Genomic DNA, 20,461 nt, shown 5'->3' with positions numbered 1-20,461 from the left:
GAGTGTATTGGGGCAGCATAATTATTAAATATGATTGTTTTTTACAAAAGCAGGGATACGGGTTAAGGAATGTAATGACTGTTTTACTTACTAAATAATGTGAAACATAAATTTCTGTATTTTAAAAAACATGTTAAATGATTTGGGTTTTTATTTTTTTTAATCCATAACTTATTCTATAAGAGATATCGTTTTAAAATCAATTCCTTTGTTATATCAACTAGATCTATGATTATATCTATGGCATTATGAGATTTTAAAATAAATAAATATGTTCTAGCTATGAAATATATATATTTCACATATATAGTTATATGCATGACAAGTTTTCTCTAGTAAACGCTCCAAGAAAAGGAAACTGGGAAAAAAATAAAAATCTCTCCCCTTAATTTTAACATGGAGAATTAAGAATTAAGTCTCTTGTTTTAAATTTGTGTTTGTCCTTATGGACCTAATTATAAAATTTATTTCTGGGAAACGAATACATGATCTCTCTCTCTCTCTCAAGCTAATACATGAATAGTGATATTATGTAACACACACTCAAGTAATATGTTTGTGTTTATATATATCATATGTTTATGTGCGTGTGCTTATATGTGTCTGTGTGAAATAAAAATCTCAATGTGTTTTTTTTTTTTTTTAGTCCTCCTTTTGAAAATTGGATAACACTCGTACAATATATAACCTTTTTTTGAGCTCAAGCAGAATACTCTAGGGATTTTTTGGCAACTATAGAAATGCTGATTAGACTGTACTGTAAAATTATCCAAGATAGTGTCTTTTTTTTTTTTTCCCAGAGAGAGCAATTACTGAGCAAAAATAACATGGAAAGGCACAAGATCATTTACCATGTATATGAGTTATGACCTTTGTTAATCTTATTTAGATAAGAGTGCATTGTTTTCTAAATAATAAACTGACTCTTTCTATGTGATTGAATTATATCATGAATAGCAAAGGCAAAACTTTAGACTATTAGTCAAAGATTTCTAAATACATTTTGAACCATATCTCTTAAAGTTTCTCCCAAGTGTTTTTTACTCCTATAGGGAACGCCAGTTTTCATAAAATAACAGGTAAACAAAAGTTCATGTATTATAATTATTATTCAAAGTTGATAATACCTAGTTATTTATGGACTATTGACTCTCAGTTGTCAGAATCCTTAAAGGTGATTCTACATGTTATATGTCTTCAGGATTGATAGTTGCATGTGTTTTGTTTTTTGTTTTGTTAGAATTAGTGTTTAGAGTAAGTTTTGTCTGATATCTTTTGTTATTTTAGGATAATTTAATATATTTCCTCCCATGGTTAATCATATTATCCTAAAAATGTGATAGAACATAAAGGTATTATATTTAGGATTAAAGTTTCAAAGGTACATGTGAATATTTATGTTAAACACAAATACTAATAAAATATTTGAGCATTAAATGCACACTGGGCTCTTTAGAATATGCTTTCTACTCTAAAAAATCCCGGGTCCCAAAGACCTTGGTTTCCTTGAAATTATTTAATTCCTAGTAACTCTATTTTTATATACTTAGTGATCTTTATTGTCAGAGACATCCAATGCTCATTGAGTTCATCTCCATTTATCATAATATCTCTGTTTTTTCTAATTTCCTCTTTTAGTAATCCTATAATTATCTCACTAGAATATCATATACACACACATACATACATACACACTCAGTAGTTTTATTTTCCAAATTGCTGGTATTTTTTATCTTATTAGACAGGCTCTTTATTCATTCTTTTTATTCATTTGCCTATCAATGGACACTCAGGTTGTTTCCATATCTTGGCCATTGTGAATAATGCTGTAATGAACATGAGAATACAGACATCTCTTTGAGATCATAATTTCAATTCTTTGGGATATATAGCCTGAAGTGGGATTTCTGGATCATATTGTAGTTCTATTTTTAATCTTCTGAGGGACCTCCATACTGTTTTACATAGTTGCTACACCATTTTACATTCCTACCAACAGTGTACAAGGATTCCAATTTCTCCACAACCTTGCCAACATTTTTTATCTTTTGTTCTTCAACAATAGCCAGCCTAACAGCTATGAGATGGTCTCTCACTATAGTGTTAATTTGCATTTCCCTGATAATTAATGATGTTGAGCATCTTTTCATATACCTGTTGGCTATTGGTATGTCTTCTCTAGAGATACGTCTGCTCAAATCCTTTGCCCATTTTTAAAATTGGGTTATTCATTGTCTTTGTTTTGTTTTGTTTTGCTATTGACTTTAGGAGTTACTTATGTATTTTGGAAATTAACCCCTTATCAGATATATGGTTTGCAAATATTTTCATGCGTCCTATATGTTGCCTTTTAATTCTGTTGATTGTCTCCTTTGCTGTGCAGAAGTTTTTTTTATAGTTTGATGTAGTCCCACTAATCTACTCTTGCTTTTATTGTCTATGCTTTGTGTCATATTCAAGAAATTTTTGCCAAGACCAGTGTCAAGAAAGCTTTTCCCCATGTTTTCTTCTAGGAATTTTACATTTTCAGGTTTTACCTCTAAGTTGTTAGTTCATTTTAAGTTGGTTTTTGTGTATAGTAACATAGGTATCTAATTTCATTTTTTGCATGTACATATCTACTTTTCCCAATACTATTTGGTGAAGAAACTCAGTTCCCCATATTCTTACTATTGACACCCTCATGAAAGATCAATTGACCTTATATGCATGGGTTTAATTCTGAATTCTCTGTCTTGTTTTATTGGTCTATATGTCTATATTTATGCCAGTACCGTACTGTTTAATTACTGTAGCTTTGTAATATATTTTGAAATCAGGAAGTATAAAGCCTTCAGTTTTGTTCTTTTTTCTCATGATTGTTTTATATATGTTGGGTATTTTGTAGTTTCATAAAAATTTTAAGATAATATTTTTCTATTTCTGTGAAAAAGTGCCATTGGAATTGTGATTAGACTAGCATAGCATTAAATTTGTAGATTTCTTTGGGCAGTATGGACATTTTGACAATATTAAGCCTTATAATCCTTGAGTACAGGATGTCTTTCCATTATTCATGTCTCCTTTAATTTATTTTGTTTTATCAATGTTTTGTAGTTTTTAGTACACAGTGATTATATCTCCTTGCTTAAGTTTATTCCTAAGTATTTTATTATTTTCAATGCTATTGTGAATAGGATTGTTTTCTGAATTTCCTTTTTGAGTTGTTCATCGTTAGTGTATAGGAACACAACTGATTTTTGTGTGTTGATTTTGAAAACTGCCAATTTTACTGAGTCTGTTTCTTCATTCTAACAGGATTTTTATTTGTTTATTTGGTTTTGTTTTTGTCTTATGGAGTCTCTAGGGTTTTCTACCTATAAGATCATGTCATCTGCAAACAGAGATAATTCTTCTTCCTTTCTCATTGTATCCCTTTTACTTTTTCGTCCTTATTTATTTGGCTAGAACTTCCAGTACAATGTCGAATAGAAGTAGGTGAGAATGGGCTCCTTGCCTTCTTCTGGATCTTTGAAGAAAACTTTTTATTTTTTTAACATTGAGTGTGATATTAGCTCTGAGCTTATCATATATGCTTTTATTATTTTGAGGTATCTTCCTTCTATATCTAGTTTGTTTTGGTATATATTCAATAATAATGGAATATTATTCAACCCTGAAAAATAATAGAATTCTACTATATGTGACATGCATGAACCTGGAGAACATTATGCTAAGTAAAACAAGTCAGTCACAGAAGGACAAGTACTGCATGATTCCACTTATATGAGGTTTCCAAAATAGTTAAACTTAGAGAAGCATATAATTTAATAGTGGTTGTAAAGGGCAAAGAGAATAGAGGAAATGGGGAGCTGTTGTTCAATGGTTGTAAAGATTCAGTATGCTAGAAGATTAAATTCTAGAGCCCTGCTGTACCACATAGTGACTACAGTTAACAGTGCAGTGTTGTGCACATCTAAATATGTTAATAAGGTTGATCTCACGTTAAATATTTTTACCACAAAAAACAAAATAAAACAAAAACATGCAAGGAAACTTTGGAAAGCATTGATGTATTTAACACCTGGATTTTGGTGATGATATTGCCAGTGTTTGCATTTGTCCAAACTCATGAAATTGTACACATTAAATATGTACAATTCTTTGTATATCAAGTGTACCTCAATAAAGCTATCTAAAAAAAGAGACTCACTGTAGTTATTCTCCTGGAATTTAGAGTAATTTTAAGTATCTGGCTATTCATTCAGTCCTTAGACATTCTGCAGAAATATTCTAAACCTCTCTTGATTTATAAATAAATATTATCTATCAGCTATTTTGTAGTGATTAGTAGACATTTCATTTTGAATACTTTGGTATTATGCATTTTAATAGTTTGAATCAGTTTGGGCATTTTATAGTCTTCATTATACACTTTTAGGATATCCACTATACTTAGAATTATCCTTTTGAGTTGTATAATAGCATCTTTAATTTCATGTCTAATTATTATTTCTAAAATATATTCCTCTTTTATAAGGCTTTATTTTTTTAGAGGAGTTTTAGATTTACAACAAAATTGGGAGGGAGATGCAAAGGTTCCCCATGTATCTTCTGCCCCTACACTTAAATAGGATCCCCCATTGTCAACATCAATCACCAAAATTGTACTTTTTTTTTTAACCAAGGATGAACTTATATTGACAGATAATAATCACCTAAAGTCCATAGTTTAACTTAGGGTTTACTCTTGGGGTTTGGACAAATGTATAATGCAGAATGAACACCATTATAGTATCACACAGAATATTTTCACTGTTTTGAACATCCTCTTTGTTCTGCCTATTCATCTCGCCCCACCCCACCCCTGGAAACCACTGATATTTTTATTGGCCCCATAGTTTTGCTTTTCCAGAATGTCATATAATTGGAATCATAGAGTATGTAGCCTTTTCAGATTGGCCTCTTTCATTTAGTAATACGCACTTATTGTTTCTCCATGTCTTTACATGCCTTGGTAGCTCATTTCTTTTTAACAATAATATTTCCTTGTGTAGATGTGCCACAGTTTATTTATGTATTCACCAACTGAAGAACATCTTGGTGGCTTCCGAGTTTTGGCCGTGATAAATAAAGCTGCTATAAACAGTCTTGTGTAGGTGTTTATGTCAAAATAAATTTTCAGCTCCTTTGGGTAAAAACCAAGGAGCGTGATTACTTGATGGTATGGTATCCCCTAGGAGGATGAGCTGAGAATTTGAATATGACAAGTGGTTCACCTTGAGCATTGGCCGTAACAGCAATAATTTATTTCTTTATAAAATAAGGTGTGGAGGTTAAAAGACATTTAAATACATTATTCCAAGAATAAATGTTTATCATGATTTTTGTTTGTTTGTTTGGATTTTTGTTTTGTTATGGTTTTGGTTTTAATTTCCCCAAACATTATGCAAAGTGACACAGGATGACAAGAACTAAAATGTGTCCTTTGTATTTTGCAAATCACTGACAACTACAGTGCAGTTGTATATGGATTATCTATTGCTGTATTGCAAATCAATCCAATTTAGCAGCTTAAAACAACCAATATTTATTATCTCACTATTTCTGGAGATCAGAAATCTAGGTTTGACTTAGCTGGGTGCCTCGGGTTCAGGTTCATGAGATCCCAGTGTAGCCAGCAGCAGAGGTTATGGTCTTATTCAAAGGCTTGCCTAGGGGGAGGCAGGGATGGTTTTTGCTTCTAGCTTACTAACATGATTATTGTCAGTTTTCAGTCATTTGTCATATGGTCCACTAGGTAGGGCTTCAATACAACCTGGTAGCTGGATTCCCCCAGGGGAACAATCTAAGGGAAAGTGAGAAAGAGTACCCATTATAGAAGCCATGGTCCTTTCATAACCTAATCTTGAAAGTGACACCTCATTAATTTTGCTATGCTCAATTTATTAGAAGTGAGTCACTATGCCTAGCCAACATTTGAGGAAAAGGAATTACTTAAGGGCATGAATATCAAAAAGTAGAAAACATCAGGGGCCACCTTAGAGACTGCATACTAAAGGTTGTTTCACAGTTTACAATTCATAACTTCTCAACTATACGGAAAGTGTATAAAATGTTAAAGTACTAATCTTAATATACTCCATTTTGTCTAACGGGGCATGGGGAAAAGTTACTATACTTGTAATACTTGGTGTATCAACAAGTATCAGTTCTTTCTTTGCACTTGATCTTCTTCTTCCAGGGATATGCTTCCTCTTATAAGACTCTACCTAAATGTTTTCTGGGCCATGAATCTTTTATGACCCACTGGTACAGATTTTTGCAACTTTCTTTGTGAAAACAATGTGTTTTGTAATACTACTATCATAATAGTTCTGTGATTTACTTATTTATCTCTGTGTGCTGACTTTTTTTTGGTTTTTTTACAAGTGTCATCATCCTAGTTTTAGCTAGTTGAAAGTCCTTTCTGAGGCTTACTGAATTATGGGAAGTTATAGTTTAGCTGGATCTTATAGACTTTAGAAACCAGGAACTTGACTTCCTAGACTACCTCAAAAAGTTTTAGGAGATATGTTCTAATTTATTTTGCAACATTTCTATATATTTTCTCATCAGAACAGTGTTCTATTTTGTATGTAACTGCCTAGGAACATCATAATATTTTTAAGGATTCTAAAAATTATTATGGCACTTAGATTAGTTATTTCAACATGAATTTTGGAAATATGGCCATTGTCAGAAGCCCCTTTCAATGTTTCACAGCATTGCCATCAAAGAGGGGCTGAAGTTCTTTCCTAGTTCCAGTTTGAACATTTCAGGGAACATACTCCTTTTGTGAATCATTGTGAATCAGCTGCCTATCCTTTTACCCTTCAACTGTGAAGGGAAAGGTGGAGTCCTGTAAAAACGTGGGTCTCATGCTCTTCCCAGGTCAATTAGCTTCATCAGGAGGGATAGAGCCTTTAGCAATATGACAGATCCTGATAAAAGCACATGATTCAGCTCAGGGGATCATGTGTTTCACAGAAGAAGGTGCTCTACCCATGAAATGTTATGTTGGTGAGGGCAGTTGAACTAAAAACTAACACTTGAAGTCAAGTAGTGTAAATATATTTGTAGAAGAGAACTGGGAAATATCTCTGTTGAATAATGAATAAACACAGACACACACACACACACACACACACACACGTCGATGTTCAGTAGCAACATATAGCACTTTAAAACATACAATTGTACCTTTAGAAGCAAATTAGAATACTCCACACACTTACCAGATGCACTAACCTAAAAAAACTTATTATCATACCACAACTAAAAAATTATTACCTCAGACAAATTATTATTATTATTATTTTTAATTAATTAATTTAATTATTTTTGGCTGTGTTGGGTCTTCGTTTCTGTGCGAGGGCTTTCTCTAGTTGCGACGAGCAGGGGCCACTCTTCATCGCGGTGCGCGGGCCTCTCTCTATCGCGGCCTCAGTTGTTGCGGAGCACAGGCTCCAGACACGCAGGCTCAGTAGCTGTGGCTCACGGGCTTAGTTGCTCCGCGGCATGTGGGATCTTCCCAGACCAGGGCTCGAACCCGTGTCCCCTGCATTGGCAGGCAGATTCTTAACCACTGCACCACCAGGGAAGCCCCAAATTATTTTTATAGATGTTTTATATTCACGTATCCATGTGGTCTAATTGTATTTATGTATAATGTTAAATCACCATTAATTTAATCATGGTTGAAACTCTTTATAAAATTACATTTTAATTAAAGCTTTCTGTTATTTATATAGCTATTTGAGATTTGCTATAGTAAATAACTTGCTGTAATAGATATGATTGTAACTTGACAATAAAACAATTGGTAACAACATGTCCATTATGCTTAATGTCTAATTCATAAGTGTCTATAGGGGAATGTGAACATTTGTGAAAGAGGTATAAGCATAAATAGATGTATGGTCTAAATATTTTAATGTCCCTTTCTTATAAGATTATTTTATGAACATTATTATCATTAAATAAGTTTAATATGAAATATTTTTCAGAACACTATCAGCTGTATGTTCCTGAGTCAGCTCAAGTTGGTTCAGCTGTTGGGAAAATCAAGGCAAATGATGCGGACACTGGTTCAAATGCGGACATGACATACTCCATCATTAATGGTGATGGTGTTGGGATATTCTCCATCTCCACTGACAAAGAGACCAGAGAAGGGATCCTTTCCTTAAAGAAGGTAAAAAAAAATATATATATATATACCGTTAGTGATTTAGGCAATTCACTCATTTTTCCATGAATGGAAATTTGGCAGAGGTATGAATAATGTATATTGTCATGTCATTAAAATGATCAAATATTTCCTTTTTAATATGAATTACATTTTAATTATGATTATGTCTAACTGTTTAAATCCTCTCTTAAGAAATGTATTTTAGTAGGGTGGGAAGATTGGATATAGAATACACTATGAATGTGTTGCCCCATCTTTGTTTTCAGATAACAGATTTATCATGAATACCTCTTCTATTAATGTCATTACTCTATGCTGCACTAATCAAAGTAGCATTAAGAGACCTTCTAACTAATGTAAAAAACTTCATCATGTTGGCTAACAATATTTAGGAGACGAGTTTGCTTGACAGTCATGGATCTTTTAGTGAAACCATTAACCTTCTTCCCCATTCTTTTTTATTCATAAGAATTTGTCATTGGACTAAATCTATTGCTTTTTGCTTTTAAGAGAACATAATGCTCATGTCCTTGTAAAAATGAAGTGGAACACAGGCAATTAGCAAAGAAGGATTTAAATGTAATTCCTAATGCAGTATGTCTCAGTCTTTAAATGTTTAACAACTTCAGCTTGTAAATCTAGTAACATTTAGGTCCCTAGGCCCTTCCCTCCATATTTTGATTCAGAAAGGATGGAGTGGGGGTAAAGAATTGGCCTTTTTAACAAGTACTCCAGATGATTCTACTGTGTAATATGTTCAGAGCACAGGCTGAGAAATTTTATTCTGATGTGCTACTGTAATATCGAAGTGAACCAATCAATCTATCTTTCAATCTATCAATCATCTATTTATCTATTTGAATCTAGCTATCTTTCATCTATCATCTAGCTATCTATCTAATCATCTATTTGTGTGTTTTGTATATACTTTTCACACGTGTAAATTCTCATTTATTATTCTAATAATCACAATTTTATATTGATTTAAAATTGAGGATGAATATGCCTTTTGTATGTTACAAAAGGGGCCTGCAAAGTAGAGCTTAAAGTGTGTAAATACTTAAGAAGTAGTCATCACTGGTCTATATAAAATATTGATTCTTCACCTAAAGTATCTCATTTTAATCTTTCTGAGATTGTCAAACTTGGATCAAAAATGTGTTAATAAAAATAGTCAACTTCCATGTCTTTATTTAACAAATATGTGAGCTTTGAGTGTCTCTTATGTGCCAGTAACTGTGCTCTACAAGAGTCATGAGAGCCTGAGCAGAACCAAAGTCACTGTCTTCTTGCATAGAGCTTCCAATCTATGGAAGTGGAGAGATGCCAATCAAATATCACATGCATTCTTAGGTAATAAAACTGTTCTATGAAGGAGAGTTATACAGTGCTGTTGGGAAAACAAAATCTAGGGTGTTTGGGGCTGTCTGATAGTCAGCAGTGATTGAACAGAGAACTGAAAGAAACTTAGGAGGTAGTTAGGTAAAGAGCATTACAGGAAGAGGAAAGAAAACACAATAAGAACCTGAATGGAGTAGAACATGGTACAGTAAGGACCTAAAAAACATAATTGATCCTGGAGAGAGTGAGGGAGTTAGTGCATAGGTGAGCACACAGGGCTTTGTTAAATTTTACCCAATGGAGAGCCATTGAAGCTATCTAAGCAGGAAGTGACAAAGTCTCACTTGATGTCAGTATTTCTAATTAGTTGTTAATATAAACTACACAAGGACAAGACTATTTTTTAACTCATCGCTGCATTCCCAATGTCTAGCATGTTTTCTGACATTGCGTAGGCATTCAATAAGCATTAGAGTAATTAATGGATATACTATGGACTAAAAAATGAAGTGAGGATTGTCTGCTTTTCATTCCTTGGATGGCTTCTTCACTCAGGTAAATCCAGGTAAGCAGATGAATAACTCTTTCTGAAAGATGAGTCTTGAACCCCAGGGAACACCAGTATTTAAGAAACAAGCAGAAGGCAGGAAAGAAATAGAGTCTTTGCAGAAAATATCAAAAAACAGAGGTGAATTTTATCATTGAAAATTCCCAAGGGATGCTGAACAGGAGGAAGACAGTCATTAAAAATGTGAAGGATTCTAGAACTGAAACACAGTTTAGGATTATAAAGATTCATTCGATTTGGCAAAAGGGGGCAGGGTGATTCTCACGAGCAGCTTTCAGATCTCCATCAGCACCCACGTCATCATTATCATCACAATAGATAGTAACAGCAGATAACATTTGTTGAGTGTTTCCTCTGTGTCAGGATGAGTTTTAAGAACTTTCCCCAAATCTTTTTTGAGCTGGTACATCTGTTATCATTCCTTTCAGTCTAACTGGAACATTATGATATAGGGAATATTATTATTCTCACTGATAAAACAAACTGAATCACAGAAATAAAGAATTGTGTCCATGTAGAAACTGATTGACAGAAAATTGAACTCAGGAATCTGTCTCTTCAGAGTCTGAAGAGTTACCCATTTTACATACTTGAATGAAATATATATATTTATTATTTGCTACAATGAAGAGAAGAACAAATTGAGTGTGGTGGAGAGAAAATTGGAGGCAAGGAAATGGGAGAAAAAATTAAAAGGAAAAAAAAAAAAACAACACTATCCCCTTTGAGAAGCTTTGTAGTAAAGCCAGGGAGAAACTTTAAATAGCAAATAAATGAGAACATCATAAAATGGAGATTTTAATTGTAAGTTGGGAGACTGAAAGTGTGTTTATAGCAGGTGGATAAAAGGTCAATAGAGACGAGAAACTGAGGATACTAAAGAGAGGGTAATTGAATTTAAAAGATGCTCTGAGGTAAAAATGACCATTTAGGATCTCGATCCCAGGTGGAAAGAAAGAACCTATGATAATATTCCTCCTTCTTTGACAAAATCAAACAAGAGGGAGAAATAAATGTTTGCAGATAAGTTTGCAACGATCTAGCTGGGATACGTGTGGGGTGTGGGTAGCAGGGGGATCCTTGCCTATTGAGAACTATTGTCTATATAAAGTAGGAAGTTAGATCATGTTTGCAAAAAGTGAGGGTAGTGGTGGATGATGTGAATACACACATAATCCAAAATACAAGTATATGTTGTGGGGTCAAGGACAATGGGGATCTTGCCACCCTGCATGGCCTCAATTAATTTGATGCTGTTTGTGAAAAATGAAGGCAAAATGGTATATGTGCATATGTGTGCACATATATGTAGTTAACATTCTCTATTCTGTATTGCATACACATATACACATACTCAATAGATATTTTCAAGATAAGTGTTTCAATTGCATCAATGGTAATGACTATGCACTGAAAATAACCTTGATAATGAGCCCAAATTATCTTTCTCTTTTTTTCCTGAATTTATTTTCTAATGTAGTCTACACTTCCTCTAAAATGCATTAATGTTTCCATTGACCTATTTTCTTAATCCTTCAGATTAGGATTATCAGTTTTAGAGTTATTCCATTGCTATATATTTTATGTTATAAATAATTACAATTTGAAAACTAAACTGTATAACTGTGGATTTTAACCTTTAAGAGGCACTCATTCAGATGGCAGGGAACAGATAAAACAGTCCTTTCCAATCTGTTCCTTATTTAATCTCTAAGGCAGCTCACTTTAGCCAGCAAGGCAGAACAGCTAATCTTCCCAAAGATCAAAATCAGCACTGCTCTATAAATCAGCTTGCAGGAGCATCTGCACATTCCTGTCTATATCATGCCTTCATCAGAAAATTGCCAAGTTGAATTCACCGGTCCATGGTGTGGTACGTTGTAAATACACTTTGATAACTTGCATTTATTGTTTAATGGAGCCTGACTGGGTGAAAAGGGGGGAAAAAAAAGATATGGATGAATGCAACTTGATGTGCTCTTTCCTCTGACATAAACCCTGTAGCTAGGGATGGGCTTCATAGCATTCTCTCTCAGATTCTCTTCTTGTGGTCCATGTGCCAATTTGCTTTCTTTATAATAAGCAGTTGTTCCATTTTTCTTTTTAATTCAAGGCTCCAATCCTATTTGCTTTCCTGACTCTCAACAAATATTGTCTGTAGTATCACTTTTCTTCTTCAAGTGTATTTAACTGCAAATACAATGCCTAATATTTTAAGCCAAAAATCTTAAACTTGGTTTTCAAGTCAATGAAGGGTGGTGGAAAATACAATCTTTACTGTCAGATGAAATATAAATTTTGGTCATGCCATTTAAGAGATCTATGAATTATCTCAAGTCTTTTAATCTTCAGTTTTCTTATTTTAACGTTTTACGAAGTGATGATTACAAAGAGATAAAATAAGGTAAAATAGTACTCTAGGCTGTGTCTGGCTAATAAGTACAATACTACTTCAATAACTTTTGGAGATCCAAAAAAGAGGGGATATATGTATAGCTGATTCATGCTGTATAGTAGAAACTAACACAATATTGTAAAGCAACTATACTCCAATAAAAATTAATTTTTAAAAATAAAAAATAAAACCAAAAGTTACCATAAAAAAGTACAATAATACCTCAATATCTACATTTCTTGTCTTCCTTTCTTTTTCTATTTGCATCAAATTTTAATTACACTTTCCAGACCTCTCCATGTGGTTATTTTACTGCCCTCCTTTATTTCAGGTTATCCAAATCACCTATAATCACACAAAGAATGACACATCCTGTGTATATTTTTTTGAATGATGTCAATATTTTCTTATTGAAGCATAGTTGATTTACAATGTTGTGTTAGTTTCAGGTGTACAGCACAGTGATTCCTATATATCTATATCTATATCTATCTAGCTATCTCCTTTTTCAGATTTTTTTCCCTTATAGGTTATTACAAAATATTGAGTATAGTTCCCTGTGCTATAAAGTAGGTCCTTGTTGGTTATCTGTTATATATAGTAGTGTGTATATGTTAATTCCATCCTCCTAATTTATCCCTCCCCACCCTCCTTCCCCTTTGGTATCACATGCACATGCTGTCACTCGTGGCTCTTGGTGATCCACTTCCCCCTCTGTCTTCTATAAAAGATTTTTATCAAAGTTCAAGTTTAATTTTGTCTTTGCAGTGCAACATTTCCAGGGATGTTTCAGTCACAAATACTTTCTTTGAATTATCTTCTCTGTTTTATGTATCAAGGTAGGCATGTCACTAATTTTTCACTGTAGAAAACACAGCAATTCCATATCCCTCTTAAATCTGCTAGATCTAATAGAGTAGAAAGAACTTATTCTAATTATTCATTATGAATGTACTGATAATTTCCATGAATGTGTATCTGTGTGTGCTACAAGTGTATCTCTGTCCACAGTAGTTGTTAAACATTTTTGCAACTGGGTACCTTGCATTTTTAAAAATTTTTATACTGTAGTGTGTAAAAGATCTTTATACCACTTTATTTAACAAAGGATCGGAGATGGATGGTGAGAGTAAACATAAAAAGTTATAACAGTATTTTTTAAGTTTAAATTAATCCTGAGAGAAAATATATGAAATGTTTCCAGCTATAACCACACTAGGTCCATTCCAAATAGCCACATTTTAAATTTTCTAGTGGATTGCATTTATTGAATTTTTCTTTATCATTTCTTTGACTTGCGTTGAGTGACAGAATAAGAATCAGGACTTTCTTTGCCATTGGGTTGTAAAGTTTGGTACTGTGAACCACAATGTGTAATAAAAAATAAGGCATCCCAACTTATTATAAATGCACACACAGGCAGACACGTGCACACTTTGTATATAAGAAGAAATAGGTTTCTAATGCTAATGAACTATTTACAAAAACTAAACATTCATTAGAGATTTTATTATTTAAAAAATCAGCCAAGCTACTATTTTTATTCTTATAAGATTCTAATATCTGGAAAGTGGTCCTCCTGCTCAGCCAGAAGCTGAAGAGGAAAGTCCAACTTTCAATTCAGTGAAATCTATCACTATATTTATAATACCTTTTGACAGAGGACCGCTTTGGGCAAACTTTTGTTCTGACTCTTCATCTATAGGCATAGCCATGGAGTGATAGATCCACTGAAACTATTTTGAACATTAATTAACAGTTTTTAACACATATTCCTACAATATAATTTAGTGTACTAGTTGAAACAGCCTGTTGAGTTAAGCTATCCAAACCCATGAGTTATTGGTAAGTTTTCATATGTGTGGGGCTATTGAAATATCCACACACGTAACACACATGTATATGTGTTAGTATGTAAATATATATAAATAATATAATATAGAATATATAAATATACTTCATATATATTATGTATGTGTATTTGTTATTTAAAATATTTTAAAATATTTAAAATATTTTCATTCATTTCCCCAGTCTTCAAATGACAGTGAGCAAATATGTAAGATTTATTTGTATCAGTAACCTTGGAATTATACACATTAAATGATCATGACACTCTTCTGCATAGAGAAATTTATAATATGGCTTATACATGTGTTCCAGTCTTCACAGAATGTCCACCATCCAGGAGAGGACTTTGACAAGGACCACGAATCATGGCATAATAAGAAAGCCTAGCTGATGAAACATTCAAATTCATGCAATTTTTCTTAAGTTTTTGGCAAACTACTATCATTTAAAATATGCCTTTTTTCAGAAAACAATAATAATAATTTCAGTCACTATTCCAGGATTTGGCCATTTTTTGCATAATTGAAGTGATATTTTTTCATGTATTAAAATGTCGGTATCTGTCCTATTATTATCCTCCCATTCCTGCAATGGAAAACTTGGATGATGATGCAATACAGAAACTGGACCAAGGAGAGGTCCTATGGAGTCTCTTCTCTTATTATTTAGGAAAACAGAATTTTAGGACTTTCTTAAACTCCAAGAAGAATTGAGTCATAGAGCAACTTGGCTAAATGCTGTTTTCAGTATCCATCTATTTATGATGGTTATATAGTTCCAGAGGAGGAATATATTAGTGTGATTTAATGAACAGTAGAAGTGATTAATGAGAAACAATTAAAATGTTCCAAATATGTAAAGCTGGCTAGAAAGATGATAACTTATCTACAGTAATATGAAATGTGTTCATATGAAAGAGGGAAAATCATGATTTTAAAAGTTAGAAAGAGCAATGATATGTGAAAGTAATTACTAGGAGTAATAGGATAAAATTAAGAAACTAAAACGTAAGATGAAAATTGGAGTCAACTCAGTGACAGTGAACTGCATTAGGACATTAAACAGTAACTAAAGAAAAGTAAGAGGAGCCCCACTGCCTGGGGAAGTTAAAATTACACCAGGATAAACACATTAAAAAAAATTAAAATTGAAGTTAACTAGTTAATTTCTCATTTCAGATAAATGATAGTTTCCTAGTATAAGTATATCCTATGTGATAACGGACACATAAGTTATTAAAAATAATTTTAATTTACTAAATTTGACATCAATAATCATAGCATTTGTTAACTACGAGCATCAATGAGTTGGTAGCTTTGTTTTCTGACTCTCAGAACTTGGACCACAAGTGAGACTTGTCCAGGGAATTAAACCCAAAACAAATTCTATAAAAATGAATAAAGAATCTGATGGTGTTCCTAGAATATTTCTCTCTAAACATTAATATTATGTTAGTAATCTCCAGGAGAACACCTTTGCCTTAGGCTCACCTACTTCTCGTCTTAAACACTGAACTGGTAATCCAAATTTGCAGTTTCTAAAAAAAAAAAAGGAAACTTGGCACAGTTCTGAAATTTTGTTAAATGAGATTTGAACTACGTTCAAATTGTAAACACTCACACCCCCCCACCAAATATCTTGGTGAGGCCAGATCTATGGAGTAAATAATGGTGAACGTTATCAAAGACCGGAGCCTATTTTTTCCAGGAGTCTTCAAGTAGCTCAAAAGGGAAGGAAGAACTCTTTCCCCAGTTCTTTTTTTCAGCTTGATTGTTTTAATCATCTGTTCAATCCAAATGATTATTGTCAGAATCCGGCCCAAAAAACCTACAAGCATGGGCAGTTGAAATTTTAATATAGTATAGCTGGAAAAAACTATTTATTATGTGCAAAAACCATCTCTGGCTCTATAATCGCCCTTATCAAGTTCCCACTGTGTCTCATATTTATGGAGTTATTCTGTATCCATTTTTGTTTTGTTTTGTTTTGTTTTGTTTTAAGACAGGAGAAGGGTATGTTTTGTGTTAGGTAAGCTCGCAGCCAGACATTTCATGTTTTTGCTTTCTTTGGTACTCTGATAACCTGAGTACATTTTCTTTTTTTTTCTTTTAATTTTTTTCCTCCACCTTTTCATCAAAACCAGGTTTTAGATGAATAAGTCTCACTGGTCTTGGTATACTGTTTTTGATAGACTATTTTAGGTAATAAAAAAATCTGCTGGTAACTATGGAAGGTGAAACCCACAGACAGAGTTCTAACTAGTTTCCCAGGAGCAAAAGCTTACTAAGAAATTACTGGAATATCTCTTTACAATGTATGAATGGTAAGTATTTGGAAAGCTTTGCCAGGATTTACAGTAAGAGGAAAAATAACAATTATAATCCTAATCTAATCTCTATATACTATTGTAGTTTTAATATGAAACAAAGAATTAACATGCTTTATATTGTATACAAAATCCTGCAGTCTCCAAGAATAAATAGTGTAATTTCTTCCCAGTTTTTCTATACTTGCAATTTAGCACTGCCATGTTTTCTTCATAAATGAGGTTGTTAAAAATATTTCCATCTACATTAATTCATCTGCTTCTAAATTCCTGTCCCAACCTGAAATAATCCTCTCTTTCCTTAGTGACTCAAGATGGGTCCTATCCATCCATCTGCCTGAAAAACAAGTCCTCCAAAATGATTATCATTCTCTTGGGGTAGCTAAATATACATGAGATAATCATAAACATGAAACCATGTGTTCACATAAACAGCCTGTACCTTTGCAGTAGGTAGGTTAGTGTTAAGAAAAATGACATCTAACTTGCCAGGGGGCCTGCTAAAAATGGAAAAAGAAATGCCTGTCATATTGGATGCACAGCTTGATAATAATATCTGATGGGGTAGAGGTGGCCAAAAATATCTCCACAAATTTCATTGAGAGTCTTTCTGACTCTCAATGAACCTTAGTCATTATAAAGTCTACCAGATACAGCAGATTGAGTCTAAAAAATTACGTTGATCTAAACAAGTAGTAAACCTGCCAAGCGTGTTGCTTTCCGTGAGCAAAATGCCTGGATTCTGGACAGTCCATGCTCCTCTGCGCCAAGGGGACCACACCCGTGCACCTAATTCTTGATAGGCAGCAACTGTGTACCATTTCTAGAACAGGTGATTTAAATTTGGATGAGACTTCTTGAATTAGCCTAAGACATTCTTATTTACTAATGTTAAGGAGAGAGGAGTCAAGGAAAGAAGTACGATAAATCCGTGGGTCCAACTGAAAGTAATGCAATCTGCCAAACAAGACGGATGTTAGTTACTTTGTCAATTCATTTTTAGTTTTAATTCCCCGAGAAGGAAATGAATCCCACTTGGTGGGTTATAAACGTCAGATCAATTAACCCTTCTTTAAAGTAAATAAATCTAAAATACATAATATCTGCACCATATATAAATGTATATGTATTGTATATATGGTGCACATTTAAGAATTTTAGTTTTAACATTATTTAAATTTTTATTTTGTCTTATAAACACTTGTAAAATATTGTAATGACCCAGTCTCATCCATGTCCCTGAGAAGTATTCTAGGTTCCTATAATCTGGTTTGGAAATTAAATGGGTTTTTTTTTCCTTCTATGCAATCTCCAGTCTCTGGGAAGGCCACTTTTCTAAGGCAATTCAGAAAAAATAAGGGAAATAATCATCAGTAGGACTGATCATCTGTTTATAAGATCCCATTAAGGATACTCTACAAATTCTCCTTGGCTCTTAGGGTAAAGGAAAATATCTGAGTTCCTCCATAGGGAATGATCATACTCTGATCCTGCCAAGAAAGAAGGCTGCAAGATTGAAATAGGCTACTGAAAAATCAGTGGCAGAAATAGGGATGAAAAAAATATCTATTGTTTCTTTTCATAGATGTTAATCTATAGGTAATTCACAAGGCTCAAAATAAAGGCTGATATCTTTATCACCTGCACTAGCAACAACATGGAGACTTTTGATATAGCTAATCCTAAATCTAAGCTCATTTTAGGTCACAGAGCCTATGTGTGTCATGTTTAACACTTTCAAAACCTTCAGTTCTTACCTAAAAAGGTACTTCCTCTTGCAAATATTACCTACCTGCTCACACACTTCTGTATCTACGTTTGTATCCTTATTATTTTAATACCTACTATGTCTTATAACACTAAATGTACAGTGCTATAAATGTCTATAAATCTTATAATAGACCATATATTCCCTGGGACAAAACACTAGACTGACCTTATTTTTATTCATTATTGTATGCTAAGCCAAATTCATGACTCCTGACATATATGATTAGTAGAAAAAAAAATTGGCTGGGTGATTTAAAAAATAAGAAAAAAATTAAAAAATTATGAAAAACTATTCATGTAAATTCAAAGCTAAAAAGTAAATGCAAAAAACGAACAGAATACTGTAATAAAAAAAATAAAGTTGATCAAAACATAATAATAAAGGGAATGAACAACAAAACTAATACATGAAATGGTATTAGCAACAAAAAAGAAAGTAAAAAAATATAATACAATTAAAACAACAAAAATGAAATTCAAAAGTCTGTATAAAATCTTTTGCTAAAATTTCAAGAAAATATTGTTGAACTGAAAATGTAAACATTTATCTGATTTTAAAATAAGATACCAAGTTTAAAACCAGCAAGGTGAAAATAAGATGATGATAGGTAAAAATCAATGATATGAGATAAATTGTTTAAATGCAAAATTTAAAAAATGTATTTTTTAAATTTAGCAAATTAGTAGCAAATATTTTAAAAATTAATAATTTAAGCTGAAGAGGAGATAGAAAGAAGTTACCAGAAGAGACTAAGAATGAGTCTGCAAAAATCAATATTTGTTTGACTGCGGGAAATTTCCTTTTGTTGCTAGTTATCATCGTATTTCTGGCTCTGAAAAATCACAATTGATTCAGACTTGAGTTTCCATGATTTCTGCTTTACGTGTTACTGTTAAGACAAACTTCATAGTTTGTTTATAAATGGAAGTAGATTGACCTAAACCTATTCATGTTTGTTTGTTTGTTTCAAAAAATGGAAAAGAAAATATGTTTGACAACGGATGGTAGTCATAATATTGGAAATCTTATTTTTTCCCCACAGCCACTGAACTATGAGAAAAAGAAGTCATATACCCTCAACATAGAAGGAGCCAATACACATCTTGATTTTCGCTTTTCTCACTTGGGTCCTTTTAAAGATGCTACCGTGCTGAAGATCATTGTTGGGGATGTAGATGAACCACCACTATTTTCCATGCCTTCCTATGTCATGGAAGTCTATGAAAATGCCAAGATTGGGACTGTTGTTGGCACAGTTTTGGCACAAGATCCCGACAGTGCTAACAGCTTAGTAAGGTATGGTACACTTCCACTTTTTGACATATAAAGATTTTATTGACTCTCACAGTAATTTAAAATGAATTAAATAGTATTTAAAATATTTCTTTTCTATGTTATTTTCTTTTTTTTGCATATATACAAAGAATACAAAGAATTTGTATTCTTTTTTTTTAACATCTTTATTGGAGTATAATTGCTTTACAATGGTATGTTAGTTTCTGCTATATAAAAAAGTGAATTGGATATATGCATACGTATATCCCCATATCCCCTCCCTCTTGTGTCTCCCTCCCACCCTCCTTATCCCACCCCTCTAGGTGGTCACAAAGCGCCGAGCTGATCTCCCTGTGCTATGCGGCTGCTTCCCACTAGCTATCTATTTTACCTTTGGTACTGTATATATGTCAATGCCACTCTCTCACTTCGTCCCAGCTTACCCTTCCCCCTCCCCATGTCATCAAGTCCATTCTCTACATCTGCATCTTTATTCCTGTCCTGCCCCTAGGTTCATCAGAACCTTTTTTTTTTTTTTTTAGATTCCATATATATGTGTTAGCATACAGTAATTGTTTTACTCTTTCTGACTTACTTCACTCTGTATGACAGACTACAGGTCCATTCACCTCACTACAAATAACTCAATTTCGTTTCTTTTTATGGCTGAGTAATATTCCATTGTATATATGTGCCACATCTTCTTTATCCATTCATCTGTT

General features: G+C 33.0%; 1 protein-coding gene across 4 annotated transcripts in view; it reads left to right on the top strand.

Annotated features, from left to right (window-relative positions):
- CDH18 (cadherin 18) overlaps nt 1-20,461 on the top strand; it is a 577,532-nt gene that overhangs the window by 469,723 nt on the left and 87,348 nt on the right. For all 4 annotated transcript variants that reach the window (XM_082380804.1, XM_082380803.1, XM_082380806.1 and 1 more), the window contains exons 6-7: nt 8,028-8,215; nt 19,507-19,760. In XM_082380804.1, the coding sequence (XP_082236930.1) occupies nt 8,028-8,215; nt 19,507-19,760 (442 nt within the window). The remainder of the gene's footprint in view (nt 1-8,027; nt 8,216-19,506; nt 19,761-20,461) is intronic.

This window comes from Balaenoptera borealis (genome assembly GCF_965194805.1).
Source record: "Balaenoptera borealis genome assembly, chromosome: 2".
Taxonomy (NCBI): Eukaryota; Metazoa; Chordata; class Mammalia; order Artiodactyla; family Balaenopteridae; genus Balaenoptera; species Balaenoptera borealis.
This window is presented reverse-complemented; position numbering and strand designations above follow the sequence as displayed.